Source organism: Myxine glutinosa, chromosome 5 (assembly GCF_964187855.1).
Source record: "Myxine glutinosa chromosome 5, kmMyxGlut1.1, whole genome shotgun sequence".
In the NCBI taxonomy this organism is placed as follows: Eukaryota; Metazoa; Chordata; class Myxini; order Myxiniformes; family Myxinidae; genus Myxine; species Myxine glutinosa.
This window is the reverse complement of record NC_136265.1, coordinates 124,338,495-124,363,798: the sequence shown is the minus strand read 5'-3', so window position 1 is coordinate 124,363,798 and position 25,304 is coordinate 124,338,495. Positions and strand designations below refer to the sequence as shown.

At 42.2% G+C, this 25,304-nt stretch overlaps 1 protein-coding gene across 2 annotated transcripts in view; it reads right to left on the bottom strand.

Annotated features, from left to right (window-relative positions):
* LOC137415153 (glutamate receptor ionotropic, kainate 2-like) overlaps positions 1 to 25,304 on the bottom strand; it is a 442,078-nt gene that overhangs the window by 274,223 nt on the left and 142,551 nt on the right. For both annotated transcript variants that reach the window (XM_078778642.1, XM_078778643.1), the window contains exons 5-6: positions 21,983 to 22,036; positions 8,191 to 8,361 (exon numbers count right to left, since the gene is read on the bottom strand). In XM_078778642.1, the coding sequence (XP_078634768.1) occupies positions 8,191 to 8,361; positions 21,983 to 22,036 (225 nt within the window). The remainder of the gene's footprint in view (positions 1 to 8,190; positions 8,362 to 21,982; positions 22,037 to 25,304) is intronic.

The window sequence follows — 25,304 nt, the reverse complement described above, 5'->3', positions numbered from 1 at the left end:
ATTCGGATATGATAATTATTTAATTTTTAAAGTGATTCTTCACCATTGTGAGATAGGGCTAAAACGATACATAGCAGGATATCTCAAAAGGTTATGGATGGATTTGGACGAAACTTGGTGGACATGTTGGACGTGTGACAAGGACGATTCGATTCGATTTTGGTGAAGATCTGAATATGGATTCGGATATGAGAATTATTTAATTTTTTAAGTGATTCTTCAACATTGTGAGATAGGGCTAAAACCAACATATAGCAGGATATCTCAAAACGTTGTGGACGGATGATTTTGATTAAATGTGATTCTGTATTGTGATTTTTCTGGTCTACTCTGGGATACAAAACGTAAAGTGTTCACCTGGCGGAGGTATGCTCCCTACTGCGTGCTATTCTCGTTGACTCCATGAGAAAACAAGTCCATGGACCAGACAGACCACAGGGCTCATAACCTGGGTTGAGCTACTTAGTGAGCTACTTAGTGAGCTACCTAGTGAGCTACCTAGTGAGCTAGATCCTGCCATTGCTGGGATGTGAATGATAATTAATTATCGTCACCCTTAGGAAAAAGATCGATATCTGACCTCCTTTAGTGGGGTCTCCGTTCGTGGAGCTTCTTGAGGGAGCAGTAGACCCGTAAATGACCTATTGACTGTGACTGATCCCTAATGACTGCCAGCACTGATTCTGCCTGTGACTGATCCCAGGAACAGCGCATGACAAATGTATTCCGACACCTTTAAAAAGAATGGAGACCTATGTGTGACCCACTACCAGGAAAAAATTTTTCCAGCCAGGATATAACAAAGTGTATATAAGAGGATCCAAAAGTGAATGTGATTACGTTGTATAATCAATTTCTCTGAAAAACCAAGGTGCATAAAGCAGCACCAAGGTGCTTTGGCATATTTCAATGTCTATGCATATGGATATGAACTCCAGGATGACAGCTCATCTGTAACCGCACTCCTGAGCTTCCTGCGGATCAGAAATAACAACCATTTACATTGGTACCCTTCCTGTGCCGGAATGCAAGTGCAGCTCACCGCACTTTCCCCATCCATGGAAGATAAGCAGAGGTGATGACAGGATCTAGTGTAAAGAAAGATGCAAGCGCACAACACCCTGCTCAGATAGAAAGCTTGAAGCCTGAACATGGAAGTAGCAAAGAAGACCAATTATATGGAAATAAGTGATCAAATAGATGAAATGGGGTCCATGGATTGCCAGGGAAAAACAAGCAGGATAATTGCAATTAAGAGGATTGTTATTCGGACACAAACACCCTATTGGGATGAGAAAGTGATGGAAAATGATGAAACTGATACAAACACCCTATTGGGATGAGAAAGTGATGGAAAATGATGAAACTGATAGAAACACCCTATTGGGATGAGAAAGTGATGGAAAATGATGAAACTGATACAAACACCCTATTGGGATGAGAAAGTGATGGAAAATGATGAAACTGATACAAACACCCTATTGGGATGAGAAAGTGATGGAAAATGATGAAACTGATAAAAACACCCTATGGGGATGAGAAAGTGATGGAAACTGATGAAACTGATAAAAACACCCTATGGGGATGAGAAAGTGATGGAAAATGATGAAACTGATACAAACACCCTGTGGGATGAGAAAGTGATGGTAAATGATGAAACTGATACAAACACCCTGTGGGATGAGAAAGTGATGGAAAATGATGAAACTGATACAAACACCCTTGTGGGATGAGAAAGTGATGGAAGATGATGAAACTGATAGAAACACCCTATTGGGATGAGAAAGTGATGGAAAATGTTGAAACTGATACAAACACCCTATTGGGATGAGAAAGTGATGTAAAATGATGAAACTGATACAAACACCCTTGTGGGATGAGAAAGTGATGGAAAATGATGAAACTGATAGAAACACCCTATTGGGATGAGAAAGTGATGGAAAATGTTGAAACTGATACAAACACCCTGTTGGGATGAGAAAGTGATGGAAAATGATGAAACTGATACAAACACCCGATTGGATGAGAAAGTGATGGAAAATGATGAAACTGATACAAACACCCGATTGGATGAGAAAGTGATGGAAAATGATGAAACTGATACAAACACCCGATTGGATGAGAAAGTGATGGAAACTGATGAAACTGATAGAAACACCCTATTGGGATGAGAAAGTGATGGAAAATGATGAAACTGATACAAACACCCTATTGGATGAGAAAGTGATGGAAACTGATGAAACTGATACAAACACCCGATGGGGTGAGAAAGTGATGGAAAATGATGAAACTGATACAAACACCCGATGGGGTGAGAAAGTGATGGAAACTGATGAAACTGATACAAACACCCGATGGGGTGAGAAAGTGATGGAAACTGATGAAACTGATACAAACACCCTATGGGGATGAGAAAGTGATGGAAAATGATGAAACTGATACAAACACCCTATGGGGATGAGAAAGTGATGGAAAATGATGAAACTGATACCAAACATCCTATGGGATGAGAAAGTGATGGAAAATGATGAAACTGATACAAACACCCGATGGGGTGAGAAAGTGATGGAAACTGATGAAACTGATACAAACACCCTATGGGGATGAGAAAGTGATGGAAAATGATGAAACTGATACCAAACATCCTATGGGATGAGAAAGTGATGGAAAATGATGAAACTGATACAAACACTCTACGGGGTGAGAAAGTGATGGAAACTGATGAAACTGATACAAACACCCTAGTGAGATGAGAAAGTGATGGAAAATGATGAAACTGATACAAACACCCTAGTGGGATGAGAAAGTGATGGAAAATGATGAAACTGATACAAACACCCTAGTGGGATGAGAAAGTGATGGAAAATGATGAAACTGATAAAAACACCCTATTGGGATGAGAAAGTGATGGAAAATGATGAAACTGATAAAAACACCCTTGTGGGATGAGAAAGTGATGGAAAATGATGAAACTAATAGAAACACCCTATTGGGATGAGAAAGTGATGGAAAATGTTGAAACTGATACAAACACCCTATTGGGATGAGAAAGTGATGGAAAATGATGAAACTGATACAAACACCCTGTGGGATGAGAAAGTGATGGAAAATGATGAAACTGATACAAACACCCGATTGGATGAGAAAGTGATGGAAAATGATGAAACTGATACAAACACCCGATTGGATGAGAAAGCGATGGAAACTGATGAAACTGATAGAAACACCCTATTGGGATGAGAAAGTGATGGAAAATGATGAAACTGAAACAAACACCCTATTGGATGAGAAAGTGATGGAAACTGATGAAACTGATACAAACACCCGATGGGGTGAGAAAGTGATGGAAAATGATGAAACTGACACAAACACCCGATGGGGTGAGAAAGTGATGGAAAATGATGAAACTGATAGAACCACCCTATTGGGATGAGAAAGTGATGGAAACTGATGAAACTGATACAAACACCCGATGGGGTGAGAAAGTGATGGAAACTGATGAAACTGATACAAACACCCTATGGGGATGAGAAAGTGATGGAAAATGATGAAACTGATACCAAACATCCTATGGGATGAGAAAGTGATGGAGAATGATGAAACTGATACAAACACTCTACGGGGTGAGAAAGTGATGGAAACTGATGAAACTGATACAAACACCCTAGTGAGATGAGAAAGTGATGGAAAATGATGAAACTGATACAAACACCCTCGTGGGATGAGAAAGTGATGGAAAATGATGAAACTGATACAAACACCCTGTGGGATGAGAAAGTGATGGAAAATGATGAAACTGATACAAACACCCTGTGGGATGAGAAAGTGATGGAAAATGATGAAACTGATAAAAACACCCTATTGGGATGAGAAAGTGATGGAAAATGATGAAACTGATAAAAACACCCTTGTGGGATGAGAAAGTGATGGAAAATGATGAAACTGATAGAAACACCCTATTGGGATGAGAAAGTGATGGAAAATGTTGAAACTGATACAAACAGCCTATTGGGATGAGAAAGTGATGGAAAATGATGAAACTGATACAAACACCCTGTGGGATGAGAAAGTGATGGAAAATGATGAAACTGATACAAACACCCGATTGGATGAGAAAGTGATGGAAAATGATTAAACTGATACAAACACCCGATTGGATGAGAAAGTGATAGAAACTGATGAAACTGATAGAAACACCCTATTGGGATGAGAAAGTGATGGAAAATGATGAAACTGATACAAACACCCTATTGGATGAGAAAGTGATAGAAACTGATGAAACTGATACAAACACCCGATGGGGTGAGAAAGTGATGGAAAATGATGAAACTGACACAAACACCCGGTGGGGTGAGAAAGTGATGGAAAATGATGAAACTGATAGAAACACCCTATTGGGATGAGAAAGTGATGGAAACTGATGAAACTGATACAAACACCCGATGGGGTGAGAAAGTGATGGAAACTGATGAAACTGATACAAACACCCTATGGGGATGAGACAGTGATGGAAAATGATGAAACTGATACCAAACATGCTATGGGATGAGAAAGTGATGGAAACTGATGAAACTGATACAAACACCCTAGTGAGATGAGAAAGTGATGGAAAATGATGAAACTGATACAAACACCCTAGTGGGATGAGAAAGTGATGGAAAATGATGAAACTGATACAAACACCCTAGTGGGATGAGAAAGTGATGGAAAATGATGAAACTGATACAAACACCCTGTGGGATGAGAAAGTGATGGAAAATGATGAAACTGATAGAAACACCCTATTGGGATGAGAAAGTGATAGAAACTGATGAAACTGATACAAACACCCGATGGGGTGAGAAAGTGATGGAAAATGATGAAACTGATACAAACACCCGATGGGGTGAGAAAGTGATGGAAACTGATGAAACTGATACAAACACCCTATGGGGATGAGACAGTGATGGAAAATGATGAAACTGATACCAAACATGCTATGGGATGAGAAAGTGATGGAAACTGATGAAACTGATACAAACACCCTAGTGAGATGAGAAAGTGATGGAAAATGATGAAACTGATACAAACACCCTAGTGGGATGAGAAAGTGATGGAAAATGATGAAACTGATACAAACACCCTAGTGGGATGAGAAAGTGATGGAAAATGATGAAACTGATACAAACACCCTGTGGGATGAGAAAGTGATGGAAAATGATGAAACTGATAAAAACACCCTATTGGGATGAGAAAGTGATGGAAAATGATGAAACTGATAAAAACACCCTATGGGGATGAGAAAGTGATGGAAAATGATGAAACTGATAAAAACACCCGATGGGGATGAGAAAGTGATGGAAAATGATGAAACTGATACAAACACCCTATTGGGATGAGAAAGTGATGGAAAATGATGAAACTGATACAAACACCCTAGTGGGATGAGAAAGTGATGGAAAATGATCAAACTGATACAAACACCCTATTGGGATGAGAAAGTGATGGAAAATGATGAAACTGATAAAAACACCCTATGGGGATGAGAAAGTGATGGAAAATGATGAAACTGATACAAACACCCTAGTGGGATGAGAAAGTGATGGAAAATGATGAAACTGATACAAACACCCTATTGGAATGAGAAAGTGATGGAAAATGATGAAACTGATAAAAACACCCTATGGGGATGAGAAAGTGATGTAAAATGATGAAACTGATACAAACACCCTATGGGATGAGAAAGTGATGGAAAATGATGAAACTGATACAAACACCCTTGTGGAATGAGAAAGTGATGGAAAATGATGAAACTGATACAAACACCCTGTTGGATGAGAAAGTGATGGAAACTGATGAAACTGATACAAACACCCTATTGGAATGAGAAAGTGATGGAAAATGATGAAACTGATACAAACACCCTTGTGGAATGAGAAAGTGATGGAAAATGATGAAACTGATACAAACACCCTATGGGATGAGAAAGTGATGGAAAATGATGAAACTGATACAAACACCCTTGTGGAATGAGAAAGTGATGGAAAATGATGAAACTGATACAAACACCCTGTTGGATGAGAAAGTGATGGAAACTGATGAAACTGATAAAAACACCCTATTGGGATGAGAAAGTGATGGAAAATGATAAAACTGATACAAACACGCTATTGGATGAGAAAGTGTTGGAAACTGATGAAACTGATACAAACACCCGATGGGGTGAGAAAGTGATGGAAACTGATGAAACTGATAGAAACACCCTTTTGGGATGAGAAAGTGATGGAAAATGATGAAACTGATACAAACACCCTTTTGGATGAGAAAGTGATGGAAACTGATGAAACTGATACAAACACCCGATGGGGTGAGAAAGTGTTGGAAACTGATGAAACTGATACAAACACCCTATGGGGATGAGAAAGTGATGGAAAATGATGAAACTGATACCAAACATCCTATGGGATGAGAAAGTGATGGAAAATGATGAAACTGATACAAACACCCTACGGGGTGAGAAAGTGATGGAAAATGATGAAACTGATACAAACACCCTATGGGGTGAGAAAGTGATGGAAAATGATGAAACTGATACAAACACCCTATGGGGATGAGAAAGTGATGGAAAATGATGAAACTGATACAAACACCCTATGGGGTGAGAAAGTGATGGAAACTGATGAAACTGATACAAACACCCTATGGGATGAGAAAGTGATGGAAAATGATGAAACTGATACAAACACCCTATGGGATGAGAAAGATGGAAAATGATGAAACTGATACAAACACCCTGTGGGGATGAGAAAGTGATGGAAACTGATACAAACACCCTATTGGGATGAGAAAGTGATGGAAAATGATGAAACTGATACAAACACCCTACGGGATGAGGAAGTGATGGAAACTGATGAAACTGATACAAACACCCTATGGGATGAGAAAGTGATGGAAAATGATGAAACTGATACAAACACCCTTTGGGATGAGAAAGTGATGGAAACTGATGAAACTGATACAAACACCCTATGGGGTGAGAAAGTGATGGAAAATGATGAAACTGATGAGTAATGTCAGGGTGAAGCAGATCCCCAGGCCCATGATGAAAGACCTGTTGTGATGAAGGCCCACAAAGATATCTAAGCTCTCATGGTAGAGATCTGAAACCAAAGTTCATTCCATCGTATGCTTCCTGGTTGGAATTGCTTTGTCGAGTTCACTTCCTCGTGTTCCGTTTTTGCAGTCTCCCATTCTGGCTCCAAACCAAATGAGGGCAGTTACGGTCAGTTTGTTCAATTAGATGTTTAATTGAAATCACCTCTCTGCTTGTCTATGCATTCATCTACTTTTATTCTCGAACATCTATCTTACTGTCAACTTATTAACCTTTCAGTTTCGTTGTCCAACTATTCCCGCAGCAGTTATCCATCCATTTCGGAATCACGAGTTATCAAAAAACTATCGCTGATGCCACCGCAGAAGTGATACAGCTGTTCCGGTGGGTCAGCTCGACTGGAATAGAGGTCACACGTGCTTTGGACCCGCGCCACTGAACCCCCGATGGTCCTGCTTGATGGATGAACCTACAGGTGAAAGAGGATTGATGCACAACCTCACCTGCTGGAAATGGGATTTTGCGATGGTGCAAATTATTGTTCTCCAGGATAATGCCAGGGTGGCAGTTAACTAAGTTCTGGACTCTTAACCCTCAGCCTGTCGACTCCAAGACAAATGTCCTGTCCTGAAGCCACTCCGGCCTCGAAGGGAGACAATGAAAATGAATCACATCATCACCCCAATGGCACCGACCCCAAATAGTTCTCTGGAATTAATTTAGTCATTCATGATTTGCACTTTCGGGGGACCTCTATCTTTGGAGAATATAATGGACATGGACGTTAAACGGGCATCCCCTCTGCCAGCATTAGTTGGTGGACATTAAAGATCCCATGGTAGGTGAGCTACCACCAGCACTATGAACAAATTCCAAATTCCTTGCTTAACTACTGCTGGGAAGGCAATGGCAAACAACCTAGCATAACCATTGCCTCAGCAATCTGCTTTGTGAAGGTTATGGTACACCAGAGAGGGGGAGAGAGCAACCAGAACATGATCATAACATCATTGACAAACCTGATGGTACAGGAAGAAGGACACCACTTCCACACATGCTCTCTTCATATGAGAATAACGCAAGACGCACGCACTCACCGTCATGAGGTTTGGGATGACGCCGGAGTCGTTGCGAGGTTGAGCTTGAGGCTCCATGCTCCAGTGCTCCATTAATGTGGCCACGTGTGGGTTGCCCATATTCATCAGTCGGAATCCCGTCATATTCACGCCACTGTAGCGGTACTGCTCTATGTCAAGAGCGAATAGGTCCTGAGGGATGGTGTAGTAATAACTCAGGACCATGGTAGATCATAAGTGGTAGCCAAACACAGACAAACCTTATGCAAAGACATACGAGAAAGCATCTGAAAATGTAAAGCACACCGCGTCCGCTTTGAACTCAGACTTCTTCTTCCTCCATGTATTTTTTTTTTTTTTGTATACAAGATCGAGGCTCGTGAAAGAGCTAACATTAATCACACAAAAAATCAAACAGATACATAAAACATATAATAAGGGGAGCGGGAGGCAAGATGGGGAGAGAGAGGGAAGCACACAAGTGCAACATTTGAGAGCAAGGACATCGGGAGATCTGTGGGAGGGAGATGGCTTGGGGGTAGGAGGCACGGGAAGGGGGGCGGGGGAGGGGGGGGGGGAGAGGTAAAAAAAAACCAAAAAAAAACACATGGACACTGCTAGGACTTCCAGGAAAGAAGTAGGAATTAAAAAAAATGGACCTGGGATGAATTAACGGGGGTAGAAAAGATCAAGGTTTTGGATGGGGGAAGATAAGAGATGGTGGTGAACAGCTGTTTTAAAGACCTGGAGGGAGGAGTGGGATTGAAGAGAGTGAGGGAGTTTGTTCCAGAGGCAGGAGAAAAGAGGAATGAAGGAGTGAAGGTGAGCAGAGAGTCTTGATTTTGGCAGTTTAACCATAAGAGGGTTGCTGGCAGATCTTGTGCGACCTGTAGGAATATTTGGGGGACAGAGCACAGAGAGAGTTGGGGGTGCAAGGCCGGAGAGGAGTCGGTAGAAGACATAAAGACCACCAACCTGCTTGCGGTGAGTGAGCGAAAGGCCCTCAGAGTTAGCTTCATCGCGGGAGATTCCAGTATTCTAAGCATGATGAAAATAGCTTTGAAATACAAAAAAATGACGATTTTAGGTGACCTTAACCTTTTGACCTCAAAAACAATAGGCTGCAGTGACCCAATATGCAAACTCTGCTCAAATTTCAAGTCGTTTCGATGGAAATTCACGATTTTATGCAACTTTGACCTTTGACCCTTTTGATCTAAACAAAATAAACTATCGGCTTCTACCATTTGATTGGTGAACCAATTCAGTGACCCAATAAGCGAAATTCTTAAAATTTCAGGTCAATCAGATGAATATTGACGATTTTATGCAATCTTGACCTTTTGTTCTAAAAAAAAACCAATCAGCTTCTACCATTTGATTGGTGAACCAATCCAGTGACCCAATATGCAAATCCTTCATATAATTCACAGACCGGTGTGTGTTTGTTTGTTTGTCAATTAGTGTGTAGGGGTGTCTGATCTTTGCCGGTGGTCTTGGGGTCTTCGTTGCAGAGGGGCGGGGGGGGGGGGGGGGGGATGAGGGAAGGAAGGATGACACAACTTCTCTATGTAGATGTGTATCGTGTAGCGCCGCCTCCAGGTGGGAGAGGGTATTACAAGTCCCAATCCTATACAGTACAGTATTCCCGTCCCCACGTGTTCCAGTGCAGTGAGGTCTTTTGAATTATAAGTAGTAGTCATGCCTTTGCTTCATGCTCATAACACGGGTTGTTTTTATTTTTTATTTTCGGGAGCGATTTTGGAAGCTGTCAGTTGTCTATACATACATCACCCAATAAAGGTATGTGTCAGTAGAATGTGTTGCTTAGAACAATAACACAATGGACCCTAGGGCAGGTACTCTACTATTTCTTAAAATTTCAGGTCAATCGCATGAAAATTTATGGTTTAACGCAACCTTGACCTTTTCATCTAAAAAAAATCATTTGGCGCCTAGCTTTTGATTGGTGACCCAATTAAGTGACCCAATATTAAAATTCTTAAATTTCAGGTCAATTGGACGAAAATTGATGATTTTAGGTGATGCTGACCTTTGACCTTTTGAAAAAATTATTCATTTGTCTTCTCCATATTATCATAATAAAGGTTTGTTGAAAAAATGATGACAATAGCTCAAATGTAGACAGACACACAAACACAGACAGACAGACAGACATAGAAGTTATTGCAAAACCCCGTCTCCCGATGCACGGGGGACAAGGTAATAAAAAGATACTGTACGTATACAGAGGAGGAATAATGGGATAGAGAATTCTTGTTCAATTTCACTTGAAGATGAAGGGCTCCGCAGCAAACAATAATTACATCACTGTGACAGCAAAGGGATCGCTATGCAATATGAGAGAATGAACATCCTGTCTGTGTTTCTCTGTATAGAGTGTGACCTGGTGTAGCTCAATGTGATGGCCATCTCTAAAACAAAGGTGAATTTACCTCCGTCACCGAAGGTAGATGGAGGTTATAATTTTCAACTCTGTCTGTTTGTCTGTTTGTTTGTCTTTGAACAGGATATCTCAAAAAGTTGTGGACAGATTTGGACGAAACTTGGTGTTTAGGTCAGGTGGGTGACAAGAACGAAATGATTGGACTTCTACTTCCGGTTCTGCCGGCGAGGTAGTGTTCTTTCAAGCTCTCCACGTCATCAAAGTTTAGTGTTTTCCTGTTTGTGTTTTTGCCAAAACTGTATTGTTTATTTTACTGTGTATGTGTCTACTGTGTGTTTCTAGTAACATCTCGGTTGTAAATCATGCATACCTGTGTGTAATAGTCGTTTTGTTCGTGCCACGTTTGGGGCCTGGTCCCTTGAGGCTTCCCTGTCTCCTAGGCAGTCGTTTGTTGTCTATTTACATTTGTTCTCTCACTGTATTTCTTTTTTATTTGTCTTTCTTTTCGCCCCATACTTCCCCCGAACATGTTACCCTTTGTTTAAAGTCTTAATTTAAAAAAAAACTCAACAAAAAATCTCAATAATAATTCCTTCTCCTTGCGGCTCCCCCTCCCCCGACCGCGACCACGTGTTTCGCCCCACCCATTTTCTCTCCTTCCTTCATATTTTTTTTTGTATACTGAATCGAGGCTCGTGAAAGAGCTGACAACCGCGAGGGAAAGACAGCACAGGGGGACCACGAGGGAAAGACAGCACAGGGGGACCACGAGGGAAAGACAGCACAGGAGGACCACGACGGAAAGACAGTACAGGGGGACCACGAGGGAAAGACAGCACAGGGGGACCACGAGGGAAAGACAGAAAGTCATATCTCACCGTCTGGGCATCCTCCATCGTGCGAAGTCCTTTCTGGGGACTTCTCAGCTCCTCACCACATACAAAGCTTTCATCTGCAGCTCAATGGAATACTGCTCTCCCCTCTGGGCCGGTGCTCCTGCCTCACACCTAGCTCGGCTTCACGTGGTTGAAACCAAAGCATTCAGATTCATTGGTGTCTCCCACGATGAAGCCGATTCTGAGGGCTTTTCTCTCTCTCTCACCGCAGGCAGGTAGGTGGTCTTTCTGTCTTCTACCGACTCCTCTCCAGCCTGGCTCCCCCGACTCTATCTGTGCTCTGCCCCCCCCCCCCAAATATTCCTGCAGGACGCACACAATATCTGCCAGCAACCCTCTTCTGGTGAAACTGCCAAAATCAAGACTCACTGCACACATTCACTCTTTCATTTGTCTTTTCTCCCGCCCCTGGAACAAACTCCCTCACTCTCTTCAATCCCACTCCTCCCCCCAGGTCTTAAAAGCAGCTGTTCACCACCATCTCTTATCTTCCCCCATCCAAAACCTTGAACTTTTCTTCCCCCGTTAAAACACCCCAAATCCACCTCTTTCAATCTCCAACTTCTTTGATGAAATTCCTAGTAGTGTCAATTTGTTTTATACCGTGTACCACTTCCCTTCTCCTCCCCCCCCCCCCCCACCCCCTCCCATCGTCCCTCTCTCTTCCACAGATCTACCGACGTCCCTGTTCTCCACTGTTGTTGTGCTTGTATGCTTTCCTCTCTCTCCCCCTCTTGTCTCCCGCTCCCTTTATTTATTGTATGTTTTTTCGGTCTGTGCCTATTCTCGTGTGCAATGTGTTAGCTCTTACATGAGCCTTGACTCTGTATCCCAAAAAAATATTTAAAATTCCATTTTGGTGAAGATGCAGATACGGATCTGACCTGTCAGTGTGACTCAAAACGTAAAGTGTTCAGTCTGGCAGAGGTATGCACTCTACTGATTGCCGTCCGAGTTTTTATTTTGGAAATGCCGCGAAATAATACAACACTGTGATCTGCTGGTAGCCAAATGCGGTTCATTGAGTTTTATTTGTTCAAGCTGTGGTTGTTTTTTAGCTGATCTATTGGTCTTGACATCAGGACAATGTCCACATCTCTCTGTTTCGGGTTCTGAATTATTTATTTTTAAAGATGCGTTTTCATGCTCCATTGGTGTACGAATTGATAACAGAATAAACGCTGTCATATCATAAATTGATGTTGCCGATGTGGTTAAACTTTACACAACAGACTGTGATGGGTCAGGTGACTATTTCTGCTTGGTATTTTTGCTGAGCTGGGGAGTGTTTGGGGTTTACATAGGGCAGGGGCAGGGGTAGGAAGTAGAAGGACCAGGGTGTGGGGGTAAAAGGGGTGAATAATATAATTTTGATATAATTCAGTAAGAGAAGTAAAATTAAATTGTTGAAACAAAGTGAATTCTGATTATCAGCTAATTAATTTGAATGGATGTGACATATTATTCATGTGACATCTGATATTACAAATCAAAGAGCAGCGGATACGAACACATAAAGTGCCTATAGAAAGTCTACACGCCCTTTCAAATTTTTCACCTTTTGTTCCCTTATAGTCTGGAATTAAATTGCATTAAACCAGACTTTTCCACCTTTATTTACACATCGTAACCCACATCTTCGAAGTGAAAAACAACTTGTACAAATTTCAGAAAATTAATTAAAAATACAAAACTACAACATCTTGGTTGGATAAGTATCCACCCCCCTGTGTTAATACTTGGTGGAAGCACCTTTGACAGCAATTACAGCTGTGAGTCTGTTGGGATAGGTCTCTACAAAATTTGCACACCTTGATTTGCTGGTTTCAGCTTGATTTGGCAATATTTGCCCATTCTTCTGTACAAAACTGTTCAGTGTTCAATCTCAGTCAAGTTGTGTGGGGAGCGTTGATGGACAGCAATCTTCAAGTCATGCCACAGATTTTCAATTGGATTTAGGTCGGGGCTCCGACTGGGCCACTCAAGGACATTTATCTTTTTGTTTCTTAGCCACTCCATTGTAGCTTTGGCTGTGTGCTGCGGGTCGTCTTGCTGAAAGGTGAACTTCCATCCCGATTTCAGCTTTCTTTCAGAAGGCAGCAGATTTTCCTCCAGGATTTTTTTCTATTTTGCCCCATCTATTTTCCCTTCTATCCTGACAAGTGTCCCAGTCCCTGCTGATGAGAAACATCCCCATAACACGATGCTGCCACCAACATTCTTCACAGTAGGGATGGTGTTCTTTGGGTATGTGCTGTGTTGGGTTTCCGCCAAATGTAACATATTGCATTTTGGCCAAAAAATTCCATCAGACCACAAAACTTTTTGCCACATGGCTTCAGAATATCTGGAGTGTTTTTTTTGCATACATCAAAGGGGACCCAACGTGGGCTTTTTTGAGTCATGGCTTCCTTCTTGTCACCATACTGTACAGGCCACACTTGTGGAGTGCTTAGGATATTGTTGTCACATGCACACAGCGACCAGCCTTTGCCATAAAAGCCTGTAACTCTTTCTAAGTCACCATTGGCACATTGGTGGCCTCTCTGATCACTCTCCTCCTCCTTGCTTGCAGTTTGGAGGGACGGCCTGATCTCAACAGGATTTTGTGGTACTATACGCCTTCCATTTCTTAATGATTGTCTTGACTGTGCCCCAAGGGATATTCAAGGCCTTTGAAATATTTTATGCCCATCTCCTGATCTGTGCCTTTCCACAACTTTATCACGAAGGTCTTTTGAAAGCTTCTTGGTGTTTATGGTTGAGTCTTTGCTGTGAAATGCACTACCCTGCAGAGGAAACCTACAGGAACAGCTGGTTTTATTCTGAAATAATCAAAATCACAACAATTTAATGCAGGCGGAGGCCAATTAACTTGGTATGTGATTTTGAAGGTGATTGGTTACACCTGAGCTAACTTACAATTGCTGTTATTAAGGGGATAGACACTTATCCAACAAAGATATTATATTTTTGTATTTTCATTAAATTTTCTGAAATTTGTAGAATTTGTTTTTTACTTGGAAGTTGTGGGTTACGATGTGTAAATAAAGGAGGAAAACGTCTGATTTAATGCAATTTAATCCTAGGTTATAAGGTAACAAATGAAGAAAATTTTGAAATGGGGAGTTGACGAGTATATATATATATATAACGGCGGGTGGAAGCATGTGAAGAACTTCTGCCACGTTACAAAACAGAAGGCAACACTTTCTTACAGCGCGTAGTGACTGGGGATGAAAGCTGGGTACACTAATTTGAGCCAGAAATGAAGAGGACAACCAAAGAGTGCGCCATTCAAATTCACCAAAGTCCAAAAAATTCCGCACACAGCTATCCACTGGAAAAGTGATGCTGACGCACTTCTGGGATAGCCGAGGCCCACTTGCAGAGCATTACAAGCCCAGAGGGACCGCAGTCACCAGTGCATCATACTGCGACCTCCTTAAAATCAGCGGAAACCAGCAATCAGATCAAAACGTCGTGGACGACTCACTACCGGTGTTTTTCTGAAGCATGACAATGCTCGGCCCCATACTGCCCACGCTGCAGTAGCAACAATCGAGGACCTGCATTTTGAGTGTCTTCCACATGCACCCTACTCACCAGACCTTGGCCCCTTCCAGATTACCACATCTTTGGGCCACGTAAAGAGGCGCTTGTTGGAACCACGTTCCGATCCGACAAAGCGATCCAAGAGGCGGTGCATGAATGGCTACAAAAGCAGCCAAAATATTTATTTTCTAGAGGAATCCAGGCCTCAATAAACACTTCAGCTGACAGTTTCCTTCAGTTTCAGGAACACACACAGTAACACACACACAGTAACACAGACACAGTGACACACACACACATAGTATCACACACACACACAAACGCACACACACAGAAACACACACACACACACACACACACACACAGAAACACACACACACAATAAAACACACACACAATAAAACACACACACACAAACACACACACAAACACACAATAACACACACACACAGAAACACACACACAGCAACACACACACACACACAGTAACACACACACACAAACACACAAAGTAGCACACACACACACACACACACAGTAACACACACACACACACACACACAGTAACACACGCACACACAGTAACACACAAGCACACACACACACACACAGTAACACATACACACAGTAACACACACACAGTAACACACACACACACACACCCACAGTAACACACACACACGCCCACAGTAACACACACCCATAGTAACACAATCACACACCCACAGTAACACATACACACACAGTAACACACACACACACACACACACACACACACACACACACACACAGTAACACACACATATACATAGTAACACACACACAGTAGCACACACAGTAACAGTGTTTGAAGCCTTACCGATGGAAAGTCATTCCTACTTTTGTTCGTTCTTGTTCGTCACGATTTGTGCACCCTTCGACAGCACACAACGGCATTTTGCCTTAAAGTACAGTAACACACACACACACACACACACACACACACACACACACACACACACACACACACACACACAGTAACACACACACACACAGTAACACACACACACAGTAACACACACACACACACAGTAACACACACACAGTAACACACACAGTAACACACACAGTAACACACACACCGGCACCGATCTCGTATAACGAGGTGCGTTTTACCTGACAAAGTTATATAAATAAAAACTAACACCAGAACAAGAATCTCAGCCTCGCTTAAATAAATGCAAATATACAATTAGTCATAAAATTGCAAGATATGGTAAATTTTGTCAGATTTGACTCCAGATTTGGACATTATTTAGTTTACAGCATCCAGTCCTCATGTCCGAATCCAGATTTTGATGATATGCTTCAATTATGTAATGATAATTAAATCGATCATGTTTCCAAGGCAAGGCACGTTTGAGTCAGCCGAAACAAAATGGTGGCTTAAGAACCCAGCGAAGTGCAGTGGGCTGACCAAGATGGCGGGCTGCCATGTTGGTAAACCGCCATATCAGGTTTTTTCTTATGAGCACCTCGTTAATCATCTTCAAAAAGGATGTTATAACACACCCAAACACCCAGTTTTCATCCTAGCAATCTGTTGGAGGTCCAGGTGTAAGCATGCAACGTTTGGGGTCACTAGGTTTCATGGTTTTGGAGTTATGGAGTGGACAGACGGACGGATGGACTCTGCCTTTTATTACTTGAAAAATCGAAGAATTTTCAAGTATATTGGTCAGTTGCGTTTGTGGTTCTGTCTGTCTGTCTGTTTGTTACTTGCCGGAAAAGATTCCGGCAAGTATGTTGATCTGTTCGTTTGTCTGTCTGTCTGTTTGTTACTTGCCGGAAAAGAATCCGGCAAGTATGTTGATCTGTTCCTTTGTCTGTTTGTCTGTCTGTCTGTTTGTCTGTCTGTCTGTTTGTCTGCCTGTTTGCAGCACTACGTCTACACCATTGCACGTAGAATCGCCAAACTTTGCACACGTATTTGTCGTGCACTGGAATAGACTGTGCCCAATTGATGACGTCATCGGTCACGTGGTTCGGCCGCCATCTTAGAAAAACCGAAAAACTTTGCATCTCCATATCTCTGAAAGTGTTGAATAGAAAAAATTTTGACATGGCTCATTGTAAAGAACTCTCCATGGGGAATAAAATATGTTAATGATGACGTCATAGGTCACGTGGTTCGGCCGCCATCTTGGAAAAAACGAAAAACTTAACACCTCCATATCTCCAAAAGTGCTGAATAGAAAAAATTGAGACATGGCTCATTGTAAAGAAGTCTCCATGGGGAATAAAATATGTTAACGATGACGTCATAGATCACATGATTCGGCCGCAATCTTGGAAAAACCGAAAAACTTATCACCTCTATATCTCCAAAAGTGCTGAATAGAAAAAATTGAGACATGGCTCGTTGTGAAGAACTCTCCATGGGGAATAAAATATGTTAATGATGACGTCATCGGTCACGTGGTTCGGCCGCCATATTTGTCCTAAATGGCCGATAAAAAAGTAAATTCCGGCAAGTCCTCGGTCTCTGACCTATTTTTCATCTGTTTGTCTGTTTGTTTGTCACCGGCCTACAGATCACAATTCTAAACCGATCGTCACGAAACTTCACCAATTTGTATCGGTCGTCCAAATTGAGAAGCCAAATGTGTTGGTCAAAGGTCAACCTTACAAAATCATCATTTTTCATCTGAAAAATCGTCACTTTTCTTCCTGTTGACCCGAGCTTTGAACAAGATTGTCAATTTTAATCTTGATGAAATGGACAATTTGCTGTATAAAAGGAATTTTTTTTCTTGGGGAGGGGGGGGGGGGCGGATTTTGCAAGTATCGTTCTCCGCATGACGTTTTCTTGTTATTATATCTATGTATTATTATCTCTTATTATATTTTATTATTCATATATACTCGTGGGATATGGTTACACTATGTAAGCAAGACAGTGCTTCGTACATAGGTATATAATAAATAGAAGCTTTATGATTGTAGGCAAGCATCACCGACCTGCTGCTAGATATCAATTTAAGTTTATTTATTTATTTCATTTTTTTATGGATGCGTTTACCCTTTTTACGTAAATATTCATTCACGGATGCATTTCAACAGTTCTGGGATTTCTTCTGGTGTACCAGATTTGATGCCCATCAGCACACCAAATTTCAGCTTTCGACGACACCCAGAAGGTACTGACCATTAATATCAGTCAGTGGTTACAAAAAGCTTCATATACAGTATATAATATGAATGTGTGTGTATGTATATATATATATATCTCCACTAGCTTATTAACGGGCTTATTTTAGCTGAGAATAATGACTGTACCTGAGTTGCTGTGTTGTCATGATTTTCACCAATCATAATACAAACAATTATTTTGCACAAATGTATTTGTTGTGTTTGTGATATTACATTTTTATCGGCAATTAAGGTTGAAGATTTAGGTTGAATGTTTTTTTTTCAAGAAAGAACCCCTCAGCACATACATAGGGGAGGAGTAGGTGCAGACTGGAAGTTTGGGACGATTACACCTCACCACCACGTAATTCAAAACACCTCACCACCAAGTAATTCAAAACACCTCACCACCACGTAATTCAAAACACCTCACCACCAAGTAATTCAAAACACCTCACCACCAAGTAATTTAAAACACCTCATCACCACGTAATTCAAAACACCTCACCACCAAGTAATATAAAACACCTCACAGTCATAAAACACGTAATAAAAACACCTCACCACCACGAAATTGAAAACACCTCACAGCCATAAAACACGTAAAAAAAACACCTCACAGCCATAGAACACAAAATAAAAACACCTCACAGCCACGAAATTAAAAACACCTCACCACCACGTCATTTAAAAATACCTCACCACCAAGTAATTCAAAACACCTCACAGCCATAGAACACGAAATTAAAAACACCTCACCACCACGTCATTTAAAAACACCTCACCACCAAGTAATTCAAAACACCTCACCGCCATGTAATTCAAAACACCTTATCACCAACTAATTAAAAACACCTCACCATCACGTAATTATAAATACCTCACCACCATGTGATTTAAAAACACCTCACCACCATGTGATTTAAAAACACCTCACCACCATGTGATATTAAAACACCTCACCACCACATCATTTAAAAACACCTCACCACCACATAATTCAAAATACCTTACCACCACGTGATTCAAAACCACCACAACGTTATTAAAAACACTTCACAACCACGGAAAGAAAAGTTTGAGGGAGTAGTTCAGTGACAACACAGACACTGCCCAGATGTGGAGATATATAGACAAATGACTGTACCCGAGTTGCCGTTTTGTCATGGTTTAAACCAATCATAATTCAAACAATAATTCAAAATATTCAATATTCAAATGTATTTGTAATATACGTGATATCACATTTTATAAACAATTGAAGCTGAAAAAAAAAAATTCCCCCAAAAAATTCCAAAAAAAAACAAAAAAAAACCGAACATTTTTCATAAAACATACCCTTAGGACATAACGACGGGAGAGATATGTGCATACCAGAAGTTCGGTACGATTTCACAAAAGTTTGAGAAAGTAGTTCAGTGACAACACAGGACAACACAACACAGACACTGCACAGATATATATATATCTCGTAATTATTTTTCACTGCTCATTCCGAACCACATCAATTGTTTCAGGAATGTCATTGGAGCAAAATGGCCGAAGTTCGTGTCTGCACGGCCTATTCCAAGCCTTGCGGGGCTTGAGGAGACTCGGTAAGATTAAGCTTGGCAAGGTCAGGTGCAGCGAGGCGAGATGGTGAAACGCCGTGTGGCTTGGGAAATTCAGCGGTTGAGCCAAAAGCTTGTGTTCAAAAAGAAAAGGGCAACCATGATTGAAATTGAAAGGTGGTTTGTAATCACCAGAATCCTAGGCCCGGTGTACAGTAATTCACAAACAACCGCATTCACAAGTTATACAAAATGCCCCACCTGCCCCTACACACACCACAACCACCCTCTGGCAATTCCCAAATCCTGTAATGACTTCAAAAAGTAAAAGGCATTAGAACAGGAACAGCAGTATGTATAACCACATCAAAATAATTGCATTTCTGTGCGGAAGGTTACACATTTATGATTTGTTTTGATTAAAGCAAAAACTCCGTTCTTCTCTCGTGAGAGGTCGATGTTGGTGTCGTGGATTCATTGGCATAATTGCCTGGGGGCATTTTTCGTAGTGGTGAGAAGTAGTGGTAATTGGGGCCTCGGAGAGATAGAGAGGGGTGGATGGGAATGGGGCAGGAGGTAAACTTGGAGCCTCACAGAGAGAGAGAGGGGTGGATGGGGATGGGGCAGGAGGTAAACTTGGGGCCTCACAGAGAGATAGAGAGGTGGATGGGGATGGGGCAGGAGGTAAACTTGGGGCCTCACAGAGAGATAGAGAGAGAGGGAGAGAGAGAGGGGTGGATGGGGATGGGGCAGGAGGTAAACTTGGGGCCTCACAGAGAGAGAGAGGGGTGGATGGGGATGGGGCAGGAGGTAAACTTGGGGCCTCACAGAGAGATAGAGAGAGAGGGGGAGAGAGAGAGGGGTGGATGGGGATGGGGCAGGAGGTAAACTTGGGGCCTCACAGAGAGAGAGAGGGGTTGATGGGGATGGGGCAGGAGGTAAACTTGGGGCCTTTCAGAGAGATAGAGAGGGGTGGATGGGGATGGGGCAGGATGAAAACTTGGGGCCTCACAGAGAGATAGAGAGAGAGAGAGGGGTGGATGGGGATGGGGCAGGAGGTAAACTTGGGGCCTCACAGAGAGATGGAGAGAGAGGGAGAGAGAGAGGGGTGGATGGGGATAGGGCAGGAGGTAAACTTGGGGCCTTACAGAGAGATAGAGATAGAGAGAGAGAGAGAGAGGGGTGGATGGGGATGGGGCAGGAGGTAAACTTGGGGCCTCACAGAGAGAGAGGGGTGGATGGGGATGGGGCAGGAGGTAAACTTGGGGCCTAACAGAGAGATAGAGAGAGAGAGGGGTGGATGGGGATGGGGCAGGATGAAAACTTGGGGCCTTTCAGAGAGATAGAGAGGGGTGGATGGGGATGGGGCAGGAGGTAAACTTGGGGCCTCACAGAGAGATAGAGAGAGAGGGAGAGAGAGAGGTGTGGATGGGGATGGGGCAGGAGGTAAACTTGGGGCCTCACAGAGAGAGAGGGGTGGATGGGGATGGGGCAGGAGGTAAACTTGGGGCCTAACAGAGAGATAGAGAGAGAGAGGGGTGGATGGGGATGGGGCAGGATGAAAACTTGGGGCCTTTCAGAGAGATAGAGAGGGGTGGATGGGGATGGGGCAGGAGGTAAACTTGGGGCCTCACAGAGAGATAGAGAGAGAGGGAGAGAGAGAGGTGTGGATGGGGATGGGGCAGGAGGTAAGCTTGGGGCCTCACAGAGAGATAGAGATAGAGAGAGAGAGCGAGGGGTGGATGGGGATGGGGCAGGAGGTAAACTTGGGGCCTCACAGAGAGAGAGGGGTGGATGGGGATGGGGCAGGAGGTAAACTTGGGGCCTAACAGAGAGATAGAGAGAGAGAGAGAGAGAGGGGTGGATGGGGATGGGGCAGGATGAAAACTTGGGGACTTTCAGAGAGATAGAGAGGGGTGGATGGGGATGGGGCAGGATGAAAACTTGGGGCCTCACAGAGAGATAGAGAGAGAGAGGGGTGGATGGGGATGGGGCAGGATGAAAACTTGGGGCCTTTCAGAGAGATAGAGAGGGGTGGATGGGGATGGGGCAGGATGAAAACTTGGGGCCTTTCAGAGAGATAGAGAGGGGTGGATGGGGATGGGGCAGGATGAAAACTTGGGGCCTTTCAGAGAGATAGAGAGGGGTGGATGGGGATGGGGCAGGATGAAAACTTGGGGCCTTTCAGAGAGATAGAGAGGGGTGGATGGGGATGGGGCAGGATGTAAACTTACCAAAGTAGTGAAGATGTAATGATAGTATTCCGTCATCATTCCCATCGCCATCGCCTGCGCAGACACAAAGATGAAGAGTAAAGTAATTTAAGTCACGGATGTGGATGCGATCGATGTGCTTCAATCAACAGGGTGCCTATAGATATTAAAATGGTTGCATATGATATTTAATACAATTTGATATGACACATTTTAAGGGAATCCTGGCAGCAGAAGCTCATCGGTCACATTGTGCCCATGTCTGCAGTGATACACTACACATTTATGGCCTGGCAGGCCGCACTCAATGAGGAGTTATCTCGGAAGAAGATCCTTCGCACCACAAATACAACCCGAAAATCTCAAAATCCCACCTAGAACAACAAAGGCGAGGAGATTGAAGGGAAGGTGACAAGAAAAATGGCGGAAAAATACAATTCCAGGAACATGGCCTGTGAGATCAGTCAAGCCATAAAGTATTTAGTGTCAGCTCATCCTGAGAAGCGAACATTCTGCGACTTGCTTTTGTCAAACAAAGAGTGTCTGCGGCCTGCAGGTCGGATATCTTTGGTTCCAAAATGTTTTCCTCGAACACCTATATTATATTCAAATGCCTGAGGCCTACATTCTTTCCATGGAACCTTGTGTGATACGATTATGTTTTTCCTTCCAACGACTTTGCTGAAGTAACATCCGCTGGCAATTCGTCATCAAATGCTTTCAAGAAAACTTGTATTACTAATTTGGGACATTTTAGAATGACGTGGTGGTGAGAAAAGGAGGAATTCTTTATACAGGTACCGACTTTGGACACGGATTACGCGTCTTGGTGCATTTGCAGGTGATATATTTCTGCACAGGAAAGAAAAAAAATCTATTTTGGGAGCGATTGAGGTATCATTGAAAATTTTGGGAGTGATTGAGGATTGAGGATTGAGAATTTCAACCCGGGCGGTGTATAGTCTGTTGCCTATACACCGCCCGGGTTGAAATTTTCGCCTGATTGAAAGAATTACAACTTTCCCATGGGCTTGGAGAAATTTGAACTAGCTTTTACTTAATATTGTTTTCTCAACGAAGAGCAATTCTGTGATTCAGGGTGGGACAGTCGGACAGTATGAGCTTATTATCCCGGCCTTCCGAGGTCGGAAAATTGAGTACCAGTTTTTTGGGATGAATGTGTGTGATGTGTGTAATGAATGAGTGCCGGTGTGTGCCCCAGGTTAGAATAGGTACACCATGTCCCTGCGTGTCGTAAGAGGCGACTAAGAGGGTTGGCGTCAGGAAGGGCATCCGGCCGTAAAAACATTGCCTCAAAAAGGGGACCATGGTCATTGTCATGGGGCCCGCAAGGCTAACCCCCACTCTAGCAGGGAAAATGGCCTTAAAAAGGGAATATAGATATATATACACTCGGAACCCGTTAATATGGGAGCCAGGAAAATCGACCGTGTGCTAAGTAAGACCGTGTATTACCTATCTTCCACCGCGAGCGTGGTGGCCGCCATATTGGATTGTGTCGGGTGACGACGAGTGAAACTAGGTCAATTTTTTAAAATATACTTTTTCGTAATAAAACAACACATATGTAATAATACTTATACAATTTTTATTATACAAAACAAGAAAACAAACAAGTACAGATACATTCAAAGTACACCGCCCCTATGCCAAATAATTAAATATCCTACAGTGCGGCATTGCCGGGGCGCCTCTGGCGCCCGGCAATACCGCAGGGCAGCTCAAAGAGGCTGCATTGGGAGGGAGAGGTGTACGCTAATTTATTGATTAATTGTATAATTAAAATCAATAAAAGATAATCACAAAATATTTTCTTAATCAATTGGCTAATAGCATAACTAAAGCACTCGTGCTTCATCCGAAGATGTATCTTTTAGAAATTTAATGAAATAGGTCATTAATAAAAAATTAAATAATTAATTGATTAATCAATAAATAATTAATCGATTAATCAATAAATAATTAATCGATTAAATGATTAATCAATAAATCAAAAATATCCTTGATAGCCACATCACTTGGTCACCGTCATGTCCAAATATTAGCTTCCCAGTTCCAAAGGTGCCTGAGATATTGGCCAAATGAGAAAGAAAATAAATAAATGATTAATAATGAAAATAAAGAAATAATAATCATGAAAAAATTAAATAAATAAATAATAATCATTAAAAAATTAAATTATTAATCAATTCGGTCAGAGAACACATAAACCACCACCATTTCATCAGAATCTGTAACTTTAAAAAAAAAAAAGTTTTTGTCATTAATCGAATAATTAAATAATTAATCGATTAATTGATTAATTGATTAATTAATACATCAAAAATAGCCTTTGCAGCCAAATCACCTGGTCATTGGCATGTCCAAATATCAGCTTCCTAACTCAAAAGGTGCCTGAGTTAATGGTCAGAAGAGAAAGGAAATTTGATTAATTAAATAAGTACTTAATTAATCGCTAATAATAAAATAACTCCTCAATTAATTGATTAATCAAAAAACAAAAAATACCGTTTTGACAAAGGACTTGCTCACTATTGTGCCGAAATTTCAGCTTCCTAGCTCAAAGGATGGCTGAGATATCGCCTGGACAAACAAGCAAGAAAGAAAACAAGAAAACGAGAAAACAAACAACCAGAGTGAAAACTGAGTACTCCCTTTCAGCGTGCGTCACTGCCGAGCCCCCTTTGGTGCCCGGCAATGACGTTTTGCAATGCCTGGAGATGGCAAAGGAAAGGTGCGGTGTACAAAAACATAGAAATCAAGAAATATTGTTCAAAATACAAAATCCATTTGCATGGGTTAGTGGGGAAAACGCGTTGCCTTGCTGCAGACGCGGATACGAAACGTCGATGGAGTCATCACTGGTGATGGTGTTTATACAATGTTTATACAATATTTTTACAACCGTGTGACGTTGGGTGTGCTGGTGATGATGATTTAATTCATCAAGAAGTCATCCATTGACTTTTGCTTCTTGGAGCTCTCAGCTATGTCCTTAGACTTCCTCAGAAGACTAGCTGCCTGCAGTGCTTCAAGATGACCACCATGATGGTCAAACCAGTCAATGGCATCCTGTAGACCCTTGAACACTTCAGCAGCTCTGGGAATCTTCTTGGGTGTCCCCTCCTCCTCCTCTTTCTCCTCTGGCTCTGCAGTGACTTCAGCTACAATGTCTTCATCAGACTTCTCTTCACCAACCTGAAGATCATCATCAGCATGGGCCCATTCATCCATGGCTTCACTGAGGTTCTCAGGTGTAGTCCCCAGATGAGCTGAGACTAGCTGGGTGGCCTTCTCCTCCAGGTCCTTGTTCTTGAAGCCC